The 27,667-nt window shown below is 41.5% G+C and overlaps 1 protein-coding gene across 6 annotated transcripts in view; it reads left to right on the top strand.

The window, feature by feature from the left end:
• Nucleotides 1–24,351, top strand: part of cadm1b (cell adhesion molecule 1b) — a 199,272-nt gene extending 174,921 nt beyond the window's left edge. For all 6 annotated transcript variants that reach the window (XM_077208715.1, XM_077208716.1, XM_077208714.1 and 3 more), the window contains 2 exons: nt 23,295–23,420; nt 23,498–24,351. In XM_077208715.1, coding sequence (XP_077064830.1) covers nt 23,295–23,420; nt 23,498–23,616 — 245 coding nt within the window. In that variant the 3' untranslated portion in view covers nt 23,617–24,351. The remainder of the gene's footprint in view (nt 1–23,294; nt 23,421–23,497) is intronic.
• Nucleotides 24,352–27,667: the final 3,316 nt, after the last annotated feature.

Genomic DNA, 27,667 nt, shown 5'->3' with positions numbered 1-27,667 from the left:
GTTTTGTGTGTGAGAAACACGCTATTCATTGAAGCCTCTGCATACGTTTTAATTGAGGTTTATTTACCGGTGTCAAACAGCACATCTTCCTTTTAGTTTTGTCACTGGTATGCGAGACATTTAGCCTTTCATTCTCACAGTTTATGCTTTCACACTCCAAGTGCACTTTTCTCTTTTTTGATAAGTGTTTTATTTTCCATCTGTAACTGTGTAGCCTAGCAACAAGCAGTAGGCAACAGTTCAAGGCCTAAATATGTTTTTCTATGGAGGAGGAGCAAATGCCACGGTGAAGAACACTTAGTAATTTAAACATCTCAGGAACCAAACATCTTTTTGCAATACCTACCTCTACAATTTGTTTATTTCATTTCCCAGAAAGCCCCTGGACTCAACGAGCAATCGATTCAGAGAGGCTTTTGTCCTGTGTTTAATACTTACACAAACTTGGAGGTTTTTTTCTTCTTCTTCTTCTTCTTCTTCTTCTTCTTCCCCAGAGAGACCAATCACCTGTGCTCTGAGGACACCAGCTTCAAGCAGGCAGATAGATCAAATCCCCAGTGCTCTTACAAAACCCAATTCTGGGACCTCACCTCACAGCTTCTGCTCCGGATGACTATTTCTAGTCCGGGCAGATTTCCTGCAGATAGGGATTTAGATCCCTCGGGTGAGGCGGAAGCTAATTTCTAGACAGGAAAGGTGTGAATTTAGGATAAACTGATGATGGAAAATTGTGAACCCTTGGCTAAGGTAAACAGTCTTTCATTTTACTCAGGAAGTTGCTATGTGATACTTTCTTAGTTATATTTTCTTTTGATTACAGTGCAGATTGTAAGTTGATACTGACACGTGGATCTGATTAGCAGCATTTTCTATGCCAATTAAATTTATTTACAGTTTTTTTTCTTCTCAATGTTGTTTAGCTGGCATGCAGGTAGCTGTGTGTGGTAGCAGATGTTTCGGTGTCTTGCATTTCATTTAGTGTTTCAGGCAATTAAAAGGCAGAAGATTGTTCTGGATCTCCAAAGTATATCTAAATAATTCATTATATATACAGACTGTTTTAATCCATTCGTAACGTTTTAAAAGCCTCCAGGGTTTGTTTCCACTCAGAAAGCTAACATGTGGCATGGGATTTGCGAGTTCTCTTGGGAGAAATTAAGATATCATCCATATGTATTATTGTTAAAGGTATATGATAAAGCATATTTAAGGCTTATTCATAAACATAGTGGTTAATTTACAGTCTTGTAAATGAAGTGTAATTATTTAAATTTAAAGACAACGATAAATTATATTTCCTCTTAATCTTTAACCCTGTAGGCTATTTGGACAGGGCCAGTTTTCCCTGCGGATGATAATACCAGTGCTATTTTAGTATTATCTGTATACTTTTAAAGTATTTTGAATTAGTTTTCATTTTCATTTTAGTTAAAGCTTTAACTATTTGTATGTGATTTTTGTAAAAAAAAAAAAAATATATATATATATATATATATATATATATATACATTTTATTATAGCTTTAGTGTTAGTAGTTTTAGTACTTATTTCAGATTATCAAATTACTGAAAACAATGTTTAATAGTTTCAGTTAACTATAACAACAATGGTTAATACATGTTTCACAGACATGATTTAAAACCGAATTGAACATATTTGGGGTTTTTTTTTTTCACACAACCCAAGTAAAAATAACAGCGCAAATTACCTACAGTTTCCTCTAAGAAATTGGTAACACTTTAGAAGGCCTCTAAGAAATTGGTAACACTGTTCTGTCATTCATGAATAACTGCACAGGAACAAATTAATAACACAATATTTAAGGCAGGGTAGGCTATTTGTTCAAGGAACAATTTTTTTGTTGAAGTCTCTTCACTTCCTGATAAAAATTACCATGTTAAGTGGTCTAATTGTATTTATATGTATATATATATATATATGTATGTGTATGTGTATGTGTATATATATATATATATATATATATATATATATATATGTGTGTGTGTGTGTGTGTATATATATATATATATATATATATATATACGGTGAACGTGATTTCACCAAGTACCACATGTTCCTGGATCAACATCGTTGTTGATCCTGGATCAACTTTCCAATTAACCAATCAGATTTGAGGGACAAGTTTACAGTTTATGTCAAGTTTAGGCTTAGAACCAAGGTGAAGTACTTAAACATCAGTGTCATTCACCTATCATTACCCTCTGATTTTAGGGAAAAGTTATGGGTAGGGTTAGGTTTAGGGGTAAGGATTGGGTAAGGACTACATTTTGGGACAGGAATGTTGATCCAGGATCAACAAAATATGTTGATCCAGGACCATGTCTTACTTGGCAAAATCACGGTGACCATATATATACACATACACATACTGTATATTAAGGGTGTCACGATTTCGATTTTAAATCGAAATCGATCGAAATTAATTCACAATCTCAAAAATCGGAATAAAAAATGTAATCATCGATACTGCCACGCCCCCATGTCGCGCCCATGATGGAAAGTTCGGATCTTTTTACTGACTCTATTACTGACTCTATTGTTCAATCTCGTTCATCAAAATTAGCTTATCTTTTTTCTAGTCATTTCAGGGGCTTTAAATGTTATACTTTTAACAGGCAAATTCCCCGAACACATCCAACGAAATCTTGATCATATTCTGAATTAAGAAATCATTATAATGCAGTCAAAAGTAATTTACAGGGAACATTAATAATTACTTGACCTTCCGAGTCTTTTGTTCATTTGTCGCGTGACAGAGGCAATGAACGACTCATCACGGCGCGGGAAAAAAACACACGTGTTGAAAGGCTGTGAGTCCTCTGACTTAGATTATATGCCCGAACCCGAACTTGGCCGATATTTCCCGTCACTATCCTCGGGCCGGGTTCTTGATCTATAGACGTGCACTCCCAACGCAATAGAGTGCGGCGCGGGACTAGATTTGATGGCCGAGTGCGAGCGCGGGCGGTAATGCACTCACTCTGTGTGTGCGGGAGAATAAAAAGATTCGCGGGACGCCCGCAAACTAGAAATATCTATGAATAAAACATATAAAAACTAATACATTTTTTTCATCTGTTGCAGGAAAGCAACAAGAACAACTAAAACAAAATAGAAACGATTTACAGGCCAGAGTTTCTATTTATAACATGTTTGCAGCGTTGAGCGATTTAGCCAATCACAGACATATGTGTTGATTTCTTGAACGCTATGACCAATCAGAAGCATTTAAGATAGACTCTCCTCACCGCTCAAAACGGACTTTTTGTTCAGTGCTGAATTCTGTAAGCTGGCAAATCCTCTAATTATAACAAACAAAGTGTAGGCTATATATTATGAAAGATTCATTGTGCAGTCAGCTTCACTGATAATAACAGAGATGTGCGAGATTGCGATGAACTGGTGTCAGCTTTTTAGGAGCAACAGCAACCTGTGCTTAGAAAAAAAAAATCGAGAATCGAATCTAACCGTGACCTTAGAATCGAAAATGTAATCGAATCAAGGATTTGGAGAATCGTGACACCCCTACTGTATATGTTGTCTGTGAAAGGCGTAGTACCATAAAATGTTCATCCAATCATTGCATTTGGACCGAATGCAGTGTTTCCCCTACTATTGTTTTGGAATTTCATGGAATTTGTAATTTTTTTGATGAATAAATAAAAAGCAGTTTAGTACACTTTAAATCAAATCGCCATATAGACTAATGTGTGTGAATATTAAACCGCAAAAAGACAATTTAAAAAGAATTCTGCATGTTCTGTGTGAATGAATGGTACAGACGACGCGCAGTTTCATTTACCTCACACGCACACACGCACACACACACACACGCTCGCGCTGTTATTTGCCTATATGAGGACACGAATGCATGAACTTCATCTCCAGACTCTAGATCCGCTCTGAAAGTCACTTTGTGAGTATTTAACCACTTCATTAGCAGAAAACTTATCGTCATGTCAAAACACAAACTCAAAGGTCTTCACGGCAAAATACCAGTTCGGTTTGACTTGACAGAATTATACTACTGTTGTACAGTAGGATTTAGATACTTAGCTCCCCTAAGAAAATGTTGATTTCTAAGATGTTTTAAGGCCCCCCCCCCAAAAAAAGGATAACAACTCTTTCTTTTTCTCTCTGTCCCCTTATCTTGCCCTGTCTTTTCCCCTCATAAAGATGAGCTTTGACTAATAGTCTTTTCAAATTCATCTGTGTCAGTGAAGAAAGTAAACATAGGATCAACTGATATTTATATCTTTTATGGATCATTTTCTTAAACAAGTTAATTTACTGAAAGCTACCAGGACAGTTAGGTAACTAAGTTTATTCAATTCATTCACAATATGTACACATTCATTATTAATCTAATGCCTAATATGATGAAAACGGCTTCATTAATGTTTCTTTTTCCCTCACGTTGACAGTTACTAATTATTACATTACACGAATCACCCAAATTATAGGACTCATTATTTCATTACATGAATCATGTAAATTATAGGCCTATTTTTAATTCAAAATGGCAAAATTAGACAAAAATGTATTAGTTTCCTTGATTATTTTTGTCGGTCGTTTAACATTTCTATACTAAAACAGCTGTCAAATATGAAATGTTTTCACTTTTTATGGCCGTTAACTAAAGCGTCACGCTGCGCAAGAATTCGCGCTCAGCAGCTTCTGTGAACAAAGCCCGCCTACTTTGAATTGATTGCTTGATTCTCAAAATATTTGACATTGACTAGCGCTGACAGATCTTGGTGCCGTTCAATATCCTTGCATGACTAAAACATGAGCATGAGTTAATTCTAAATTAGGCAATTATTACACAACCTTTATTATATACACATCCGGAAAAATACTGAAGTACAGACCTTGGTGACCTCACAGCTGGCTACGGGTATGATCTTCACTTTCATTAATTCCTTCACTTACTAATATACGTAATATTATAAGTACACCACATATATAAATCTAGTTTATTTTAGTGGGTTTCATTGATGCACATGACAATAGTCAAACCAAAATAACAATACATCACAGTCCCATCCAAATGAGTACATTGCATCACAGTTGTCCTCTATTAACAATTATAATTTACAGTTGTTTAGAAAGCAGTGTATGCATTGTGCTTAAAGGGATAGTTTTTATTCTATATTTTATAATTTTTTGTACTTTTTTATTATTAATCACAATTAATTAATGTGTCAAACTGACAGCCCTTAAAGGGATAGTTCACCCAAAAATGAAAATTAGCCCATGATTTAGTCACCCTCAAGTCATCCTAAGTGTATATGACATTCTTCTTTGAGACGAGTACAATCAGAGTTATATTAAAAAATGTCCTGGCTCTTCCAAGCTTTATAATGGCAGTGAAGTCCATAAAATCTAAAAGTGCATCTATCCATCATAAAAGTGCTCCACATGGCTCTGAGGTGTTAATAAAGGCCTTCTGGAGCGAAGCGGTGTGTTTGTGTAAGAAAAATCTGCATATTTAAAACTTATTTAAAAAATAACTAGCTTCTGGCCAAACGAACATATGGATTCCACTTATGCCTAAAGGGCAACTTACGCAACTTGTGACGTCGGAAGTAGAGTAGTGTGTCATGGCTTAGCGTAATTATCAGCAGTACATCACATTACTCGCATAAGTTGCTATTTTTAATATAACTCCGATTGTATTCGTCTGAAAGAGGAATGTCATATACACCTAGGATGACTAAATCAAGGGCTTATTTAAATTTTTGGGTGAACTATCCCTTTAAAGTAGCATAAAGATGTCATGGACAATGAACCATGGTGCTCATGTGGGAGAAGCAGGTTTGAGTCTGACCTGCAACATTATGAAATAAAGTGCCAAAATAAAAAAAAAAGCAAAGAGACCTTTTGCAAGTTATCAATCAATACAAGAGGGTTGGTTAGGAGCATAACTGTTGATTTTATAGCCTTCTTTGTCCTTAAAGTCATACGATATTAGACATGGCCGAGTACCTTCTGTCACTGCGGCTAAACCGAAGCGCTTTCAGCTACATCATAGCGCAGTTTGGTGTTTTCTCAGGTGATTAATTTTCAGTAAAACTTGTTCCGCCGTTACAAACAGGTTGCAACCATTTGAGCTCCCATTTAGCAGTGTGGTTTTAATTACGCCTGTCTGCCGAGGGGGAGCCGCAAGCCGACCGTCTGCGAGCCACTCAGACATGGAGCACATATGCTGCACGAGGGCAAAATGAGTGCCGGGTGCAAATGGAGGGAAGATGAGTAATTCATGGCACGGAGTCAAGTCAGTGCGGCCGGATTGTAATTTAGTCCCGTTTGGCAGTGTTCACCTGAGTGCCAGCACAGCTTACAGCCCCCATCATCTCCCATGAGATGTCATCATGACTCAAGAGCGCTCCGTTCTCTCTTTGCATTCCCCTCGTATACTTCTTATTTGTTTATGTGTTCATTTAGGTCTTTGCTCTCTGTCAAGATTAATTCTGCCGTATGTGCGGTTTAGGCATTAGGAGTGCAGTAGTTGAGATGGCAAACATAGTTTGATGGAGTTGCCTTTTACAAAGAAATGACTTCTAAATTGTCAAGAAAGAAGAGGAGATGGATCTAGGGAGATTTTGGTTGGTGTTTACCTCGCCAATTTCTGTGTGAATTATATTGTCACGTTAGCAGCGTATTGTTTGTCGTAGGTCACCTTGGTGAGAAAGCATCTGCTCAAAACGATAAAGTCATGTAAATGTTGCGGTTTGGATGGATGCTGGTGTCCTCTGCGGGCTCTTAAAGTCAACATGAAACCCCCTTCACAGTTTCACTTCTGTGATATGACTTATTTAGAGTTTAAAAGGATATTCAATTTGCAAAAGATCTATGTTGGGATGCCCACTCAAACTGACATTTGAGAGAATAACACTTCTGAAAAGCTAAATAAATAAATATACAGTATTTGCTATTTACACACAAGATTAATTTGTCAATACAGGATCAAAAACAAGTTTTGTTTTTTAATCATATATTCATTATATATCTATTTAAATGTCAGACTTGAGTGAAAATGCCTTTTGCAAAGTGAGTGAAGTTTTATGATAAATATTATTTTTTATGTGGGTATGGATAGTATGACTTTTTCACACGGAACAAAAACAGTGTTATTATGAAAATGCCTAATCTGTTTTTGTTTTTCCATATAATAAAAATGTATCACTGACTGTAAAGTTTAGTGGCATTTTTGCTTGTTTTTTTACACACACACACACACGCACACACACGCACACACACACACACACACACACGCACACAAACACACACACACACACGCACACAAACACACACACACACACACACTCACTCACTCACTCACTCACTCACTCACACACACACACACACACACACACACACACACACACACACAAATGTACTATACTAAAAATGCCTGTAGCTACTTGTCTTTTGATAAGCGTTATTCAATTAACTGTGATCACTGGCTGTCATTTTTTTCAATTTTGCTTGGTTCATTGCACACATATATATAAGGATATACTAAGAGATCCTAATATATGACAATCAGATTTTCAGAATAATACCAGGAATATACTGTAAATCGGATACATTTTTGTTTTGTGTTGGATTCAAATAGAAATACAGTACTTTCTTTGGTCAACCAGCTTCAGAAAAAGAAAAAAACAGGGGCAACATGAAAAGTCACGCTAATTCAATCTGAATGTGTTTATTAATATTTTATTTTACATTTACTCTACAGTTTTAGATAGCACATTGCTGTGAACCATCCGCGTGAGCGAAGTGGGATTTCATCAGTGATTGGTGAAGTTTTTTCTTGTTGTTGAAGAGGTTCCCGCAGAAGTGTCTATAGCCTCCAGAGGGAACGCAACTGTAGAGGAATCAATGAAGGATGAATGTACTCATCGCTCTCCTGTGACAATGTCAGTGTCAATGTTTAGTCCCCTTTCTATCACTCTACTGTCAGAATTCTGCCATAATAAAACACTACTCACATGGAACATCAATGAGAAATGACACTTTATTTTATGGCAAAGACCACCGCAGTCTGCAGCTGGGATGAATCAACTGCTATCTGAAATCATAGCAAAACTGACCGAATTGTTTCAAACATTAGCCGATGAAAAAGTGTTTTAGTCCATTGTGTATGTAAGAAGAGGAGTGCTGAACTCTTCGCTGTGTGCCATTGCCTTGCTTTGTTTGAGAGGTAATTGTGTGTTAATGAGATGAACCCATGAGAGAGATTTCAAAAGCAAATTGAGTTGAGCAGGTGTTTGTTGTCTTGCATGTGCTTCAGTGTTTTAGATAATTAGAATTGCATTGTATTCCAAAATATTCCCCCATTCAGTTTTGTCTTTTTAATTTAGCTCAATTGCAAACTGTAAACTAATCTTTTCAGCATAATGACAACCAAATAACATGCACTTGTGTTCATGAGCACTACTGTGGATCAGTTTTGTTACCCTGCAATAATAACATTAATAACAGTGTTGTCGAAGCAACTTGGAAATTACAGCTTGTCAAACTACAAGCTATTTATAATTTTTATAATAAATAAAGTGGTTCAACTAAAGTCAAGCTACTCTTTTGAAACAGTAGTAACTACACTACAAGTTAGTAAAAATTAGCTATATATATAACAATTTTTACATTATGTAATGTTTTATATAATTTGTATAGTTATATATAATACAATTTTTTAAATATATATAAAGTCAATGCATGAATGATTTTAATTATGGTGACCATATCCGACTTGAACAGATTAAATCACAAAAAAAACATAAACTAATTTATATAGCTGAGTGCAAAAAAAATATTGATTATCAGCAACATTTAACAACTTCAACACATTTTTTTAACTTTTTTAAAAAGACTTAAATTGTCTGGGAATCAGGTTTTCAATCTGTTAATTGAATGAAATAAATGAATTGATTCATTAAAATGAATCAGATTGTTTAGAACTACATACAGTATGAGAGAGTTAACCCCTTGAGCCGCAGGGATCCCTGGTGATCCCGAATTTTACATTCAAAAAAATTGTGCATTGTTTTTGAGCTGCTTTATCTCTCTATTAGTAATTGCTAGAGCAATTCTGAGTTCCCTTTCGTTGTCACTCCGAGTTACGTCGGATGACGACGAATGGGGTTTCGCTTAGAAAGCCTATCAACTTCGAGTATTACAAAACGAGCCAATGGCAAAGAAATGCCATGGGTCTGCGGAATTTGCATGGCGTAACTCCGCCCCACCTCGTGGGTATAAAAGGAGGAAGCCGGCAGCAAGCAGATATGTTTTCGCTTCGGAGCCAAGTGTATTCTTCTCTCCACAAGCCATCTCTGAATTGTCAGCTTTACAAACGAGTACCTCGAGTGTTGGTGTGACGGCGATCTACGGCGAGAGCGTGCTTCCTGCTGATCTGTTGCAGTGGTCTGCCAGTCGGTGCGTTTCTCCCCGGGTGCTTCAACACTTGAGTTTTCTCTCACTAAAAGAGCTTACACGTGGCACGTCTTTTTAAAGACGGCTCGCCCGTGCATTTCTGGTTGCAGCGGACTGGTATCGGACTCTGATGGGCACGAGCGCTGTCTAGTGTGTTTGGGCTTTGATCATGCTTGAACAGCGCTCGTGGGTGACTCATGTTCTCGCCGGGAACGTGATCATCGCGTCATATATAGGTCGAGACTCGGTGAACTCGCAAGAGTGAGAGTCCCCTCATCCACCCCCCGATCTTCGGCTGGTGGCCAGGGTGACCTGAGGGTTACGGTCTGGATCTAGGCGCCGACTATGTGTCCGTGTCCCCAGCCCCCCTCTTCAATGACGGTGCCCGCTAGTGAACTGCTGATTCCCGCGAGTCTACCCTCGGTGGCCCGCGTGTTTCAGTTGAAGCTACAGAGGAAGATGCCATGTCTGTTGCAGCATCACTAGGTGGGTTTGAGTCTTCTGGAAGTGAGGGCTCGTCACAGCTGCCACCTTCCGGTGTGCATACGGCTGTGCCTGAGTCTGATCCGGAGATGACGACCATGCTTTCCTGGGACGATGGGTTTTGGGTAAGGCCGCCGACCCTCGTCCACGGCAAACCCCAATACCTCTCTTCCCGGACGTGCATGATGAGATCTCGAAGTCCAAGAAGACCCCCTTGTCTTCTCGGGACCGCTCGCTGATCTCATCCGCCTTTCCTCCCCTCGATGGGGCCGCTGCCCATGGGTACACTGGGGTTCCCCCGGCTGAACGCTCTGTTGCGATGCTATGTGTCCTCAGAGTGCTTCTTCTCGGCGCAATCCTAAGCACCCGCCCGTGGCCTGTAGTTTTTCGTCTACGCTTGTGGCGAGATCCTATAGCGCCACGGGACTGGCAGCCGCCTCACTGCATGCCATGGTCATTCTGCTGGTCCACCTGACCCAGATGCTCATGGACCTGCACGAGGGCGGGACTGACCCAGGGCTCTTCACTGAGCTGCGCGCCGCCACTGACCTTGCTCTCTGAGCGACGAAAGTGGCCGTACGCTCCCTGGGTCAGGTGATGCTCACCAGTCTGTGGCTGAACCTGTCTGATGTGCTGGATGTCGCGCGGACCCGTCTGTCCGACATTCCCATATCCCAGGTCGGCCTCTTCGGCGGTGCGGTTGAGGGCTTGCCCAACAGCTCTCAGCCGCCCATGAGCAGAGTGAGGTTGATTCTGTCCCGACGGCCCCGCCGTCCGCTCAGATCCCTCGTCTGCCCACCGCCGAAGGCGCCCTCCCGCGGCTCCCACCCCGCCCGTTCACGGGCCGGCTTCATGGGGCCGAGGGGCGGACGCCACAGCCCTCTCCAGCCCCGCCCCCCGCTACACGCCGGGTTAAGCGGCGCTCGTGAGACGGGCACCTCGGCGATGGAGCAGACTGAGGTTGATTCTGTCCCGACGGCCCCGCCGTCCGCTCAGATCCCTCGGTCTGCCCACTGCCGAGGGCGCCCCCCGCGGCTCCCACCCCGCCCGTTCACCCGGGTCGGCTCTGGAGGCCGCGGTCGGACGCCACAGTCCTCTCCAGCCCCGCACCCCGCTACACGCCGGGTTAAGCGGCGCTCTTGAGTTGGGCTCCTCAGAGATGGGACTCAGTTCTTTCCAGGAGTTGGTAGCAGGACCACTCCTTTCCCCGGGGAGGGCCGGGGAAGAATCCTTATTCTCCAAAGAGCTGATTCTCCCGTCTCTGAGCACAGAGTTCTCGGACGTCACAGAGCGCCGCCCACAAGCCGTGCTCTCCTCGTCCCCCTCTGTCCCAGAGGTGGTTGACATGGCGTGCCGTCCACGGACCGCTTCGCCGCTGTCCCCCTCTGTCGCCAGACCCCTGGCAGAGCAGGCCCCCGCGGGACGACCAGCCTGGTCCTCCCCTGGCCCCCTCTGCCAGGGCGCGGTTGCTAACTGTGCCCCCTCTCCGGGCCGCTATGCCGTCCACATCTGGGCCAGTTACTCCGCTTCGCTGCCCCTCCGGGGGGACGCCTGTGGCTCGCATGATCCCGTTGGTTCAGTTCCTGGGAGCCTGGCTAGAGCTTCCCCGTCTGTCCCACTGGATCGTGCGTACCGTCAGGCTCGGCTATGCGATTCAGTTCGCACGGTCTCCTCCCCGCTTCAGGGGAGTCCGCTCCACTTTGGTCGGTGGCAATGCCCCTATCATGAGAGCAGAGATTGCCACCCTGCTGGCGAAGGGTGCAATCGAGACTGTCCCTCCAGCCGAGATGAGGTCCGGCTTCTACAGCCCCTACTTCATTGTCCCCAAGAAGACCGGTGGGTTACGGCCAATCCTGGACTTGCGCGTGCTGTACCGCTCCCTTCACCGGATGCCGTTCAAGATGCTCACCGCCAAACGCGTTTTCGAATGCATACGGCCCCAGGATTGGTTTGCAGCGATCGACCTGAAGGACGCCTACTTTCATGTCTCCATTCTTCCTCGACACAGACCGTTCCTCCGGTTTGCTTTCGAGGGGCAGGCATACCGGTACGCGGTTCTCCCTTTCGGGCTAGCCCTGTCTCCTCGCATCTTCATGAAGGTCGTCGAGGCGGCCCTTGTTCCCTTTCGAGAACAAGGGGTTCGCATCCTGAGTTATATCGACGACTGGCTGATCCTAGCTCACTCTCGAGATCAGGTTTGCGAACACAGGGACCTAGTGCTTCGGCACCTAGCCCGTCTGGGCCTTCGGGTCAACTGGGAGAAGAGCAAACTTTGCCCCGTGCAGAGGATCTCTTTTCTCGGTATGGACATCGACTCGGTCGCCATGTCCGCGCAGCTTACGAGCGAGCGCGCGCAGTCACTGCTGACTTGCCTAAGACAATTCGAGGGCAAGAGTGCGGTTCCACTGAAACTTTTTCAGAGGCTCCTGGGGCATATGGCATCTGCAGCCGCGGTCACGCCGCTCGGATTGCTTCATATGAGACCGCTTCAGCTTTGGCTTCGCGACCGAGTCCCGAGGTGGGCATGGCAACACGGCACGTTCCGAGTACCAGTTACTCCGACCTGCCGTCAGTTCTTCACCCCGTGGGCGAACCTCGGTTTTCTCAGGGCCGGTGTCCCCCTGGCACGAGCTTCCCGGCATGTTGTTGTCTCAACAGATGCCTCCACCACGGGCTGGGGCGCCATGTGCAATGGACATGCTGCTGCGGGCTCCTGGACAGGACCCCAGCGGCTGTGGCATGTCAATTGCCTCGAGTTGTTGGCAGTACGCCTTGCCCTGCACCGCTTCCGGGCGTTGCTCAGGGGTCAACACGTACTAGTCCGTTCAGACAATACCGCCACTGTGGCGTACATCAACCATCAAGGTGGTCTACGCTCCCGCCGTATGTCACAACTCGCTCGCCACCTCCTCCTATGGAGTCAGAAGCATCTGAGGTCGCTTCGAGCCATCTTCATTCCCGGAGCGCTGAACTGTGCAGCCGACGAGCTCTCACGGCTTCAGCCCCTCCCTGGAGAATGGCGACTCCATCCCCAGTCGGTTCAGCTGATTTGGGACCAGTTCGGGGACGCGCAGATAGATCTGTTTGCCTCTCACGACTCGACCCTTTGCGCCCAGTTCTATTCCCTGACCGTGGGCACGCTCGGCACGGATGCTCTGGCGCACAGCTGGCCGCAGGGCCGCAAGTATGCGTTTCCCCCAGTGAGCCTTCTTGCGCACACTTTGCGCAAGGTCAGGGAGGACGAGGAGCAGGTCATTCTGGTTGCCCCTTACTGGCAACCGGACCTGGTTCCCCGAACTAGTACTCCTCGCGACAGCACCTCCCTGGCCGATCCCTCTGAGGAAGAACCTTCTTTCTCAGGGACGGGGCACCCTATGGCACCCTCGTCCCGATCTTTGGAACCTCCACGTGTGGCTCCTGGATGGGACGAGGCAGGTTTGAGTACCCTACCACCAGCGGTGGTGGCTACCATCACTTCCGCTAGAGCGTCGTCCACGAGACACGTCTATGCGTTGAAGTGGAACCTCTTCGTCAACTGGTGCTCTTCTCACCGAGAAGACCCCCGGAGATGCTCGATCAGTGTTTTGCTTTCCTTCCTTCAACAGGGGCTGGAGCGAAGGCTGTCTCCCTCCACCCTGAAGGTCTATGTTGCCGCCATTGCCGCACATCATGACCTCATCGAAGGTAAGTCGGTAGGGAAGCACGACCTGATCATCAGGTTCCTGAGAGGAGCGAGGAGACTAAATCCTCCTCGTCCTCCTCTCGTTCCCTCTTGGGACCTCTCAGTGGTTCTAACTGCCCTGAAGAGTGCTCCCTTTGAGCCCCTGCAATCAGTCGAGCTTAAGTTCCTGTCTATGAAGACAGCGCTCCTGGTTGCACTGGCCTCCATCAAGAGGGTTGGGGACCTGCACGCATTCTCCGTTGACGAAGCGTGCCTGGAATTTGGGCCGGCTTCCTCTCACGTGATCCTGAGACCCCGGCCTGGATATGTGCCCAAGGTTCCTACCACTCCCTTTCGGGACCAGGTGGTGAACCTGCAAGCGCTGCCCTCGGAGGAGGCAGAGCCAGCCTTGGCACTGCTCTGTCCAGTACGCGCTCTCCGCGCCTATGTAGACAGAACGCAGTGTTTCAGGACCTCAGACCAGCTCTTTGTCTGTTATGGTGGGAACCTGAAGGGAAAAGGCTCTCTCCAAGCAAAGGTTGTCTCACTGGATAGTGGACACCATTGCTTTGGCTTACCAGCAGCAAGGTCGACCGTGCCCCCTTGGTGTGACTGCCCACTCCACCCGGAGTGTGGCGTCCTCTTGGGCTCTAGCGCATGGCGCCTCGCTAACAGACATCTGCAGAGCTGCAGGCTGGGCGACACCTACACATTCGCCAGATTCTATAATCTCCGAGTGGAGCCTGTGTCCTCTCGTGTACTCGCTTCAACCAGCTAGTACCGGACCCGCTCAGGTGTCTTCGCTTGCTCGCCATTCCACTCCACGGACTGGATACGTGCGATATTTTTCTCAGGTGAGCTTCTCCGAAAGCCCTGAGCTCCTCCAGCACTCCTGACGTCGGCGCCAGTGTCTATTGCCTGTGCGTCGGCTAGGTGCCTCCCGTGTGCATGGTCCCTCCTCTGAGCGACCCCCACATGTGTATTTCCACTGTAAGCCTCTCTGAGCGTGTGTCTTTCCCTTGGCAAGCCACCTTGCCACCCCTGGGGTTGAAATATTCCACCTGCGGCTGGACACCCCAGTGTTTCCCATATGCTTCCTTCGGGTCATATGTGTGTTCTCTAAGTCCCCCCCCCCTCCGGGCTGGCATTAACTGCATACTTCCCCTAAGCTTGGGATATGCTTCCCAGTGTACCATGGTATTCCTGTGATAAATGGAGTCCTTTGTCCAGGCTGACAGGGATCTCGATTTACGCAGGGCACTGGAAGACAGCTGAGAAGGTGGCGTGATTAGACTGGTAACCCCATTCGTCGTCATCCGACGTAACTCGGAGTGACAACGAAAGGGAACGTCTACGGTTACGTATGTAACCCTCGTTCCCTGAGTAGGGAACGGAGACGTTACGTCTGCCTGCCACTTTCCGCTGTACCGCGGGGATCGCCTGAGCTCAGTCTTGGCTCCTCAGCGAAGAAACATATCTGCTTGCTGCCGGCTTCCTCCTTTTATACCCACGAGGTGGGGCGGAGTTACGCCATGCAAATTCCGCAGACCCATGGCATTTCTTTGCCATTGGCTCGTTTTGTAATACTCGAAGTTGATAGGCTTTCTAAGCGAAACCCCATTCGTCGTCATCCGACGTAACGTCTCCGTTCCCTACTCAGGGAACGAGGGTTACATACGTAACCATAGACGTTTTTCACAGTAAACTGTCAAGTGTTAGCTTTTAAATGATACCTTGGTTTTGTGTATAGTCAGAAGGACTCCTTAGCAACAACCATTTTATTATGGGTATGTCATTTTGCACTCGATTGCCAAAAAGGGGGGCGACTGGTAAGGGGTTAAGGATGAATTGATTCATTAGGATGATTATTTGGGAGCAGATGTCACAGTTATGTCACTGCACCTGAGATCGCATTGTGGTGGCTGGAAAACAGCGGTAACAAGTGGAGGAAAGTGGTCGAAAAACAACGGAATAAGAGAAAAGTCGTCGTCTTGTGCCTTTGAATGTCAGAATTGGAATGCAAAATAAGATGGTCTTTATTTATTTTTTCTAGAATTCTGTGGTCAAAGACATAATTTTAAGCTAAACGCTGATGTTTATGGGTGCAAGCCATTAAATGGACAGACCGTTCTGATGGAAACTGTGATTATAACCCTATACATTAAAGCACGAATTTGATAATCTAAAATATTCACATATGAAGTTCATATGAGGCATAATGTATTAGCCCTACAGCAACAGCATGAAATAATATTTAAACCTATAACACTTTCCATAGATAAAATTGAACCCTATAACATAGGTTGCAATTGCAAGTTTATCACAATTGTGAAAATTGTAAATTCTAAGGAAAAAAGGCAGAATATGGAGTTTAGCCTATATTTCGTTATGCTGATATATTCTCAGAATTGTGAGATATGAACTGGAAATTACCTTTTTCCTCTTGACATTTATTTCTTGGCTTCCATATACTGCTATTGCAGAACTGTCATTTTGTGCCACCAGCTAGGCTCCACCCACAAAACACATCATTGCTGTGTGCAAAAACCCAAATGGTCTATTAGAGAATTTAGGATGAATCGATTCATTAGGATGAACTTAAATAAACTTAACAACTGAACTTAATGTTACATAAGAGAGAGGATAGTCTTGAGTGTGATTTTTGGTCAGGATGAACTACTTTCTAATTTATGTGGAGTTTGACATTTACATGTATGCATTTGGCAGACACTTTTATGTAAAGTGACTTACATTGCATCTTATAATTTCTTGCTTTCCCTTGGAATCGAAGCCATGACCTAGGTGTTGCAAGAGCTAACACTCTACTGTTTGAGATACAGGAAAGTTTTGTACTCTTTTGAACTGGACGACTGGCAAATTTGCTACAATCAGCTTAAACTAGCAAAGACCAAGACGGTGTAGGATTTGAGGGGATTTGGCACTTCTTAAAAAAAATTGAAGTTAACTTCACTCAACTTGCTACTTTTAGTTAGTTCCTCTTCAACACTGATCAGCAATCTAACAGCACTGCAGCTCTTACATTATCTATGAAGATCCTCTAGTTATACTGAGCGCAGAAACTCTCCTTCACTGAGATGATCCCTGTGGCTTCAACTTTATTTCTGGCACTTATTACAGTGAGTTTAAAAAAGTAAAACGTGTCAACATTTTACATTTGAGTCTCTGAACTTTCCCATCCTCGTCTTGCCCTCATTCGGCAGTCAGGCAGCGAATGTGGGTTATAACACAGTCATCTGAGGTGGGGTAATCTGAGGCTGATGATGTAGGCCATAACCAGATGTGGAATACACCTCCCACATGTTCTCCTTAACAGCCCTATCATGAATTATGCATATTATATGCGGTACATAAACTTGTGGGGTTTTTGTTTTCGGGAACAAGCAAAGGCAAACATGCCACTCTCCTTTTGAAGATGTTTGCACATATTGTGATGCCAGTAACACTGAATTCATTACTTGGGATTTATTTCACAATTTGTGCATGTATTTGTCAAATTTAATTAGATAAATGTGTGTGACTGTTTCTGCGTTGTATTTTGTCTAGATATTCACACTTACATTTCCTTGCTTGACACTTGCTTAGCATAGCAACAAGATATTCTGTTTACTGCACAGCTTTCGTGGAGCAGGTAGCAAAGGATGTAAATAAAACAACAAGAAGAAACCTAAAATGAATCCAGGCCATGTATTTAAAAAAAAAAAATTTGTACAAGCATAATATGATGAATATGATGATTGCTATGTTTTGATGTTTGCAGTTTGATATTTGTAGATGATGAACTGGACGTTTCACACTCTGCTGTCTTGCATGTCGCAGTTTAGGTGTCAGTACACCATGAAAGTCATGTTTACACATTTGCAGACTGCTACGATTAGAACATGAACTAGTCTCTGGGTTTGTCAGTGTTTGTGAGACGCATGTCATCAAATTCTGGAAAGATATCTGTGGCCAGTTGCATAAACGCAACCACTATGTTAAGACTGTGGTGTATAAAGGGTTCAATGATTATTTGCTTGAGACTTTTCTGATGGGGGGTTTTGGTATGAGTTAGTGGACATCCGCATAACGTGTAAAAATATCATCAGGTTATAAAAGTATAGTAGATTGAGCTATATGGAGCCAAATGCACTGTAGCAGAGAGCCAAGTTATTATCATTACCTGTCAGTAGTGCTAAAGAGAATATTTTCACCCAGTAATAATGCATCGGCATAATGCAAAATAAAAGTCAGAAATAGAAGGATACAATGAAGGTGCGAAGTTCTCCATTACTTGTTGAAACGCTATATAACTTCAACACTTCTTTAGTCCTATTGCCAAAGATAGCTCAGTAGGTGGCGAGGTGCCAAAATAAGTCTTGCTGATTTTATCAAAGATTCCACTTCTTTTCATTTTGAGTAAAAGACACCTCTTCAGTCTCCCCGGTTCAAAGCCTATGTTTCTTTCCTTTCTGACGTAAAGAACCCAATGAGCGGTTTAGGGAAGGGAGCAGACGGAAGCGCCTTTCTCACCGTTCGAGAGTTTTCCGCTTCGATTGCGGTGCAAAGGAAATGATTTATTATTTGAAGTTGACTAATGTTTCCTTGTGATTACAAACCAAGTCAGTTGTGTACAGCAAGTCACCCAGAAAAGCTGAATGGCTTGGAGTTTGATATGAAAAGGCCTCTCACCGACACACTGTAGATGTCTGCTCCGGACTTTTGGCATATTTATCATTCCATCTACACAATTCAGGGGAAAAATGTCACCAGCCATATGCTTTGTGGCATGTAGCAGGCTGATTTTAGAGCATATTTTGGCAGCGCTTTGCATTCGCTATGTGAATGTGATTTTGCTCACAGAGTCGCAGATAGTAGAAAATGTCTTTGTCACCCTTGTGGCCTGCTTGCTCAATTTAGAGAGTCTATCAGGAAAACATGCTTCAAAGGCTCCACATGCTCAGGGTCCAATCTTTGTTTGGAAAGGTCTCTCTTTGTACCCTGGGACTGTGGTCCTTTCTCGCCCGAATCCGAATGAGTTCACGTTCAACCTCTCCTTAATGTTTTTTTCTTTTTAAATCTTCTCGCTTGTGGAAAATCTCTCTTTCAATGCCTCAGTCAAATGCCGTGTGATTTACGTTTCTTAGCCACATTGTTTCGCCTAGGTGTCCTTGGGTGAGCTGTGATTTGTTTAAAAAGAAATTTCCGTTTTCATTTCATCAGTGTGCCTTTCTCTCGAAACCCTGAGTTGAAGCTCCAGGGAATGACCTGTGCGGGAACTTGAATCTAGATTTAAAAATCCAATAAAAGCGGACCAGCGAACAGATTTGCGAGCTCTGTTCTGAAGATTTCCCTGATTACTTTTTAAAGTACCTTTTAGCAGGAAATGCCTGAAATAGACAGAAGGGCTATAAGACAGCCACTCTATATCGGCCGGACATGCGTAAGCCTCATTTTCTCATGTCGTCCTCATGAGAACTTGGTATGGAAGTATAATAATGACTAAGGTCTTTGAAACAAAAAAGCATGTTAAATTGCATTAACTGAGAAAATAAAATGCATTGCATTAACAGTGCTTGCCTTTCAATGCATTGTATTTTCAGGGCTTGTCTGTATATAGTATGCTTCATCAATAAGGTGCATACTGACTGAGTTTTGTCTTTTTATATCACCGTTAGTCCATTATGCCAGTGGTTTCACGTTAAGCATTTTAGAATGTCCCACAACTGAGGGGAATCCTGGAGTGTATGATGTATCAGGGCAACCCCACTACTGCAGCACAGCGCCGCACAATCCATGATATAAAGTTCAGGAAACAAAGTAATATAGGTGTAATATGTGTTCTGCACATCAGCGTCAGGGGGAATAACATTATACCTCCTTTCTGGCGGAGAATGTTGCTTAAATGTACACAGGGGTTAAGAGTTATTGCAAAGACTTTGAATTAAGCGTAAATGCCGCTTTTCTGCATATATACTGACCCTGATAATCATAACGTATACTTACTGCTTGCTACATTTCTGTAAATCAGTTTTTGTGAATGAATGGATCTACCTTCACCCGCTTGCACCACCTACTGGTTATGTGACTAACAGCAGATGGAGATTATGCATAGGTACTCTATATTTACATTTAGTCATTTAGCAGACGCCTTTGTCCAAAGCGACTTACAAATGAGGAATAAAGCAAGCGAGTCATTGTGAAGAGGCAAAAACAACGCAAGTGCCAAAAATACAAAGTTCAGATATTGCTCAGAGTAGCATAAGCCAGACAAGGGAGGATTAAAGTAAAGGGAATTTTTTTTTTTTTTACTCTACTGCTATTCCTACAGTTCCCGGATGAATTTGAACCACTGAATTTGTCAAAGTGAATTTTTAAAGCGAAATAAAACGGACTGAAAATCGCCTATCGCATATTATAGGTAGTATTTTTAAACAGACTGAAGTCTGGAAGGTGAATACGGATACTTCAATGTTTAATAATGAAAGTGTGTATGAAATGTTTTCATTTGAAATATTCACTGCTTAAATATACAACCCTGTTAAATTTCAGCCCCCAAAGGTGCAAGCCCTGAAAATACAATGCATTAAAATGCAAGTAGTGTTAATTCATTTTTTTTCCAATAAGTTTAAATCAACATGCATTTTTGTTTCAAAGACATTAGTCCTTATTTTACTTCCACAGCTTGGCCGTTTCACTTTGGTCTGCAGCTGCTGCAATGACAGTGGCCTGCAGTTTAATTAGTCACTTCAGCACAGATGCAGAATGAGACTCATAAAACATGAGCTCTCTGGCCCTGGAGCAGTGTACAAGTCTTCCCCCTGCCTAACCCCACTGTAAATCAGGCAAAAGTCCTCTTTATTTCCCAATAAATCCCACTCACATCCCACTGCCTGCTTAACATGAGCACGGTTTGTAGAGGCCACCACGTGCCGTTTAACACAAGTACGTTTGGGCACGTGGTTTCCAATGTCCAGAATACACATTATGAAACGGCAGCCGATTGGTGGTCAGGAGGTCATGAAAAAATGTAATGCTCTTGTCGGTGTCTTAAATGCAAACCTATATGATCCCAATCGCATCCCACCATCTGCTTATCATGAGAACGTTTTGTAAAGCCCGTCTCATTCCTTAAAAAGCAAGCACTTTGGCCCCGTGGTTCCCTTGTCCTGAATACACATTATGAAACTGCAGCTTCGGGAGGTCATGAAAAGGTGAAATGCTGCCGTCGACGTCCTAAACTCTAACATAAATGATCCCAATCGCATCCCACTGTCTGCTTAACACGAGTTTGTAAAGTCAGCTGCTTGCCGTTTAAGGCAGGCATGTTTGGCCCCATGATTCCCAAGTCCAGAATACACATTACGAAACAGCAGTCATGAAGAGGTTGAGCACTGCTATCGACATCTTTAGCGCTAACATACATGAGCTTTTTGTTACACGTGTGATTTATAGTCAACGAAAATTGTATTCAGCCCAAAATGTCCTCTCGAAGGCTAAGATATCCGTGCCCCTGGACAGCTAATTTATCTGCTGGTGTCAAGCAGGAGGCAGGAGGGGAGGAGGGGCGGCGAGCGGGAGGGGGGCGGCACTGCGGAGAGAATGAATGTGACAGTGCTCCTCTCCGCTGTGTTCATTCCTAGTCTCATGCTAATTAGCCCTGGGAACAGGCTGCCAGAGCCAGGAGAGGTGCCTCTGGTGCAACATGATGCAATGCAGGGCTTCCCTGTCCTATATCAATGCAGAAACCTCTGTGGCTCATATCAAAGCGGTATCTTTGTAGGCTGTGTCATCCTGCTGGGCAGGATATGTTGGTTTGCTGCGGGCAGAAACGGGTTTATCAAAAGATCTTGTTTGCACACCGTTATCGGCATAGACGTTTAATGTGCTAGGTATAGGCTAATTAGATTCAGAGCAGCATACATGTTCTTATTAAATTGGAAGAAATGCTGGTGGTAGGTTAGATGAGGCTTGATGGAAAACGGGGGGTCGTCACTAAAGCTTTTTGCTGGTGTTGATTCTGAAAATGGAAAAGGGCACTCTTTATCGCTCTTATGCCTGATGAAAGCCTATTGATTACAAGACTGAATGAGTAATATTGAGGGAAATATATAGTCTGGGTTCTGTTGAGGCACTTTCAGTCCTTGCTTTCAGGTCTACATTCTTTCTTGTGGTTTGGTTGCTAGGCACTTCATCAGGACACTCAATGTGTAATTAGAATGTGTGCAGGGTTTATTTTCTGTCTGTTCTCTTACGAAGCTCTGTAAATGCATGTTTTTAATCATATGAACCATTGTACCAAAAGCTACAGTAAAGGAAATTCGCTATATACAAAAACAGGACTGCACAAGTATTTCAATTCTGTAAAAAAAAAAAATATATATATATATATATATATATATATATATATATAAAAAAATAAAGCACTAAAAGCTAAAATCAGTCACTATAAATGGCCTTAAGTGAATTTGGACATCATGTACAGTAAGAAAAAATGGATATTCATTTTGAGATTAGTGTTATTAAATTATTAGTGTTTTTTAAATATTAATAATTTAAGATTAAGAAAATTAAGATCAGATGATGGGAAAGGTAATCTGTAAAAATAGGGGAAATGAGCTTGAACAATTAAAAATATTAATATTTTAGAATAAAATTTACCAATACCATAATCTTAAGGAATAAAAAATCTCTAATGACGGCCGGTAACCATTGCGATATGGTACAGTACATGTATATATATTGTTTCTCTTTTCTTTTCTTTTTTTGAAGAAATGAATACCTTTATTCAGCAAGGATGCATCAAAAGTGATAGCAACAAATCCTGTATAAAAAAATTGGTCATAATGTTTTCTACAAAGATATGTTGAGCAGCATAACTGTTTTCAAAATTGATAATAATAAGAGATGTTTCTATTAGAATGATTTCTGAAGGATTACACTCAAGATTGGAGTAAATTTCAGCTTTGCATCACAGGAACAGTTATTTTGTTACAATTAAATTGTGATCACAATGTTACTGTTTTTACTGTATTTTTGATCAAATAAATGCAGACTTGGTGAGCATAAGAGATTCAAAAACATTAAAAGAATCAACTGATCCCAAAGCTTTGTAAATGCTAGACCTGTCAATCAATTCAATTATTTTTTTGATTTTTTATTGCACTTTTCTTTATTTATTAATCACAATTAATTAATGTGTCAAACTTACAGCCCTTAAAATGCAAACTGACTGTTTTTCTGTATTGTTTGGCCATTATAGGAACAACTTTTTGCATTCCCTCTTTCCACACATTTGAACGTATATCTGCTATCTATAGTTTGTCATTAAAACCAGCATATAGGCTGGCAACTTTATCTCCCAAGGCTCAGTGTTGCCTCTGACAGCTGAGGTTTCAGGATCAAATCAAACAAACTCTGTTTGAGTATGTGTTAATTCTGTGTTATGCAATTTACATATTTACAGGAAATGTAGACGTGAAAGCATCTGTCAGATATACCGAGAGGTATATTATCTAAAAATAACATTTTAGGCTTGAATTAGGATGACTGTTAATGAACTGTCATTAATGAATTTATTTAAAACAGAACAACATCACTTAACAGCTATTCCAAGGAATCTTACACTGAATTCCCAACCGACAACAGCTTAGGGTGCCTTCATTTTTTGTGTTTGTGTTTCTCTCTGACATAGATTCAAGAGCAGATGGAGCGCCACAGAAAATTGATCACGCCGTCATTGGCGGCGTTGTCGCGGTGGTTGTGTTCGCCATGCTTTGTCTTCTGATAGTTCTCGGAAGATATTTTGCGAGACACAAAGGTAAATCAAAGACAGGACTCTGGATTTAGCTTGATTGTGGCTTGTTTTGAAAATGACAAATATTCCTTTTTTTTAAGGTACCTACTTTACCCACGAAGCCAAAGGAGCGGACGATGCTGCCGACGCCGACACTGCCATCATCAACGCAGAGGGTGGACACAACAATTCGGATGACAAGAAGGAATACTACATTTAACTCTGACTAGATCTGCTTGCTTCCTGTGCTGAACAGCAAACTGTGGACTGCTGGGTTGGGAGGAAGGGGTTGTGGGATTCAATCAGGCTGGATTCACACCTGTGCAGCTGAAGAGACGGTGAGGAGAAGGTGCTGCCATCCAGACGGACGGGGTGTGGGATGGCAGAGCACTAGGAGAGCTCAATTTTAGACCGCTTCACCATCCAACACCTCCTGCTGGGGCCGGTTTTGTTCAGTTTAAACATTTGCTAAGAATTTTGTGCCTTGTTCTGTTCTTACTGAAGTTCCCACTTTAATCAGGACACCCACAAGCTACTGTCTCACGAAAGGTCCAAACTCTTTTTTTTTTTTTTCGTTTCATTTCGGTTTTAATTGCCTGCACATCTTAAAGCTCTCTCTCATGCTGTTCTGTCTGCAGGTCTGAAAGAAAGCCACACACAAAGTTTAGATGCGTGATTCAGTCAGAACGATCGCTTGGGTTGTTTTCATGGATTGGTTCCAAGTCATTTATTTGGCAAATTGCCTGTTGCTCTCCTTAGTCCCTCAGAGAACGAGTTAGAGATGATACAAACCATTTTTGTTGTGAACAACACAATTCAGCAGCACTATTGTGCTGTTGCATTATTTATTAGATATACTGTTTATGATTATAATCGCTTGTGTTGGTATTAGGGCTGTCAATTGAACAAATTACTTTAATATGATTAAAAAAATTTCACACACACACACAAAAAATGCAATCAAAGTTATTAATGCCCCCTGACCAATATTTAAATTTAGTATTATCTAGTAATTTATTAAAAATATATATTATTATTAGGCATTATCTTTTATTATTGTAAGAAAAAAAGTTCTGATTTACTTTATATAAATATATCATGTAATCCAATCTACATGGTATTTATCAATTAATGATTTGTGATATTTGTTAAAAGAACAAAATTAAAATAAAACAAATAAATAATTCTCTTTTACTTTTGTTGAAATTTGATTTTCAAAGTTTAAAATACTACTGGACATGGCGCAATAAAATGTGGCACTCATGGTGTAACGTACCAAAGAAATTTTATATTTCAACAAAATATCACAAACAGAATATCAGAAGTACGCACATTTTGACAACCTCAATTACACTGCAGGATGATGAGACTTATATTTAGAGATATGGAAATAAAACAAACAGTATTGTCTTCTAAAGCATAATTTGAATTAATTTGATTCATTCATCAGCATGTGTTGTTGTTGGTTTGATTAAAACTTTTAAACGATTGACAGCCCTAATTGTTTCATAGATATACTGTATGTGATTATAATCGGCTTGTGTTGATATTCATTCCGGCTTATATCGCACTATCCATAAACCAGCTCCACTCACAGACTAATTTATTGTAATTATGCCCAAGCATTAAAAATGAATGCCAAAGCAAAGAAGAGCAGAACGGCTCCTGACTCAGCTGTACAGGAAGGCCGTCACAAAGATGTCCCCTTCTACGAAACAAAACATATCTATCAGAGTGTAAAATAGCTTTCATTTGTAGCCTGTTCTCATTCAGTAGGCTCAGTATGAGGTCAAGGTCAGTGAGTTTTTCCAACTATTGTTAGTGCTTCTGTGCGCTTCTCATAGTGACATTTAAAAAAAAAATATTCGTAATAATGAAATAGATGGAGCCTGTATGTTGTAAGCCATACTCACAGTTGTGCCCTCTTACTTGTTTCGGTTAGCAGCTCTTATTCTGGATTCCTTCAATCCAGCTCATGTGTAGATGCCAGACTGAATGTAATAACTCTACAATAATGCAATAGTTTCTATAAGCGAGTCCTGAATGTTGTGTTCATCTCATCAAACATGCTTTATTTCCGCTTGATGTATGTGTTGGAGAAGTTTCACTGGGACACTAATGTTTCTTCACTCTCATTATAGATGTTTAGAGAGTGAAATTATTACGTTATTGTAGAGTTAGTATATATTGGTGATTTATCACACTCACATCAGGCATTGTTCATATCTTTGGCCCTGCGTCTAGTGTTATAGACAATGGGACAGATACGTATTGTTTGTGATTGACTACATGGGGGCATTTTTTGAGAGTACGGTTAACATTGTAAAGTCCTTGTGACAAAATTGTTTGGTCATAGCGTTTACATGAATTTGTGTATTATCAAGTGCTATTTTTTTTTTTGTTCGTTCGCTTGTTATCTTTTTTCTTAGTGTTACTCCTGAGATTATCTGGCAGGTGAGCATTATTTAGATTTGAAAACGCTATTAAATGATGGTATATTTGTGCGAGGCTCTTGTAGCTAATGCCACTCTTTATACTTGGTTATACGAAAACTTTCCTTTTGATTGTCATTGTATGTTGTACAGAATTTTGTGGTTTTATACAGACAGTAGATTTATTTAAACATATCATGTTCTGAATACCTACAACACTAAACTGATTGAGAATCAAGTAAATGAAAGTTAAATTATGCCCCCTAAAAAAATGTTGGACTCAACTACAGTACATACACTACTGTTCAAAATTTTGGCTCAATAAGATTTTTTTTTTAAAGAAATTAATACTTTTATTCAGCAAGGATTCTTTAAATTCATCAAAAGTGTCAGTAAAGAAATTTATAACATTCTTTTGAACAATCTGTTCAAATATGAAAAGTGTGTATCATGTTTCCACAAAAAAATTAAAAAATTAAGCAGCAGAACTGTTTTCAACAACGATAGTAATAAGAAATAGTTCTTAAGCACCAAATCAGCAAATCCAGCTTCACCATCACAGGAATTAATTACATTTTAAAATATATTCAAATACTAAACAGTTATTTTAAATTTTAATAATATTTCACCACATTGCTGTTTTGACCGTATTTTTGATCAAATAAATGCAGCTTTGCTGAGCATAAGATACTTTTAAAACCATTTAAAATTTTATTTAACACTTTATTTCAATGGTCCACTTTAGACACTCTACTAACTATAAGTAACTTTGCAACTACATGTCAACTAACTCTCATTGGACTATTAGTAACGGTCTAGGTTAGAGTTCAGGTTATAGAATAAGTTGACACAGTTGCAGAGTTACTTATATGTCTGTTGGGGTACAGTAAAAATGAAGCGTTAGCAGATATTAAGCAGACAGTTTGCTAATAATGAGAGTTAGTTGACTTGTAGTTCCAAAGTTACTTATAATTAGTAGAATATCTAAAGTGGAGCTTTAAAAAAAAAGAGAGTTATCAAAAATCTTACCGATTCCAAACTTTTGAACTGTAGCTACATTCAATGACAAAATGCTAACTTTGTGCACCTCCATGCATGTGAAAAAAAAAGTCATTCATTAATGTTTACTATATAATTTTGCTCAATTATTATACTGTAATTGTAATGGCATGATGGTATTTTACATGTAAAATAAGGAGTGAGGGCTACAAACAGTCATAACATGGTGAGGGTTTCCACAACATCTACGGCCAAATCCCTCCTTTCCTTTCTTTTTGCTTCTTACTTAAATTGTATTATTCAGAAGTTAAATGATAAATGATCTAAAACTGCCCAAACCTGAAGAAGAAGAAGAAGAAGAAGAAGACACATGCACACACACAAACACACCTTCAATGTAGGTTTGATTCTGCCGTCTCAGGTCTGTCTATGAATTCATTTTTTGCTTCTCAGGTAGAATGCAAAAGTGATGCCCCATATCTGAAAGAAAATACTTTAAATTATTATTGAAAAATCACGCAGAAAAGACCATGTTCGACATGTTTTATCTGCACTTCAGATGCTGTGCACTGTGTAAATGTTCATATTTTTTTTTATAGTTGGGTCACTGCAGATGATAGGTTTATTTAAAGAAAATAAATCTAAGATATGAATCTACAATGCATTTTCCATTTACAGACAACCTGTACTATCCAGAGCTGTCTTTCATTGTTTTCACAGGTTTATGTCAGATATTTTGTCTCATCTCTGTAGTTTGTATTCTTGTGTAATTAAAGTTATTTACATGTTCCAGAGTACACTTTGTATTTGACCATGAAAATACATTTTTACAGAAATGGA

Source organism: Siphateles boraxobius, unplaced genomic scaffold, assembly GCF_051911475.1.
Source record: "Siphateles boraxobius isolate OS27281-9 unplaced genomic scaffold, OSU_SipBor_1 6, whole genome shotgun sequence".
NCBI lineage: Eukaryota > Metazoa > Chordata > Actinopteri > Cypriniformes > Leuciscidae > Siphateles > Siphateles boraxobius.
Note: the sequence above shows the minus strand (reverse complement) of the source record. Positions and strands in the feature narration are given on the sequence as shown.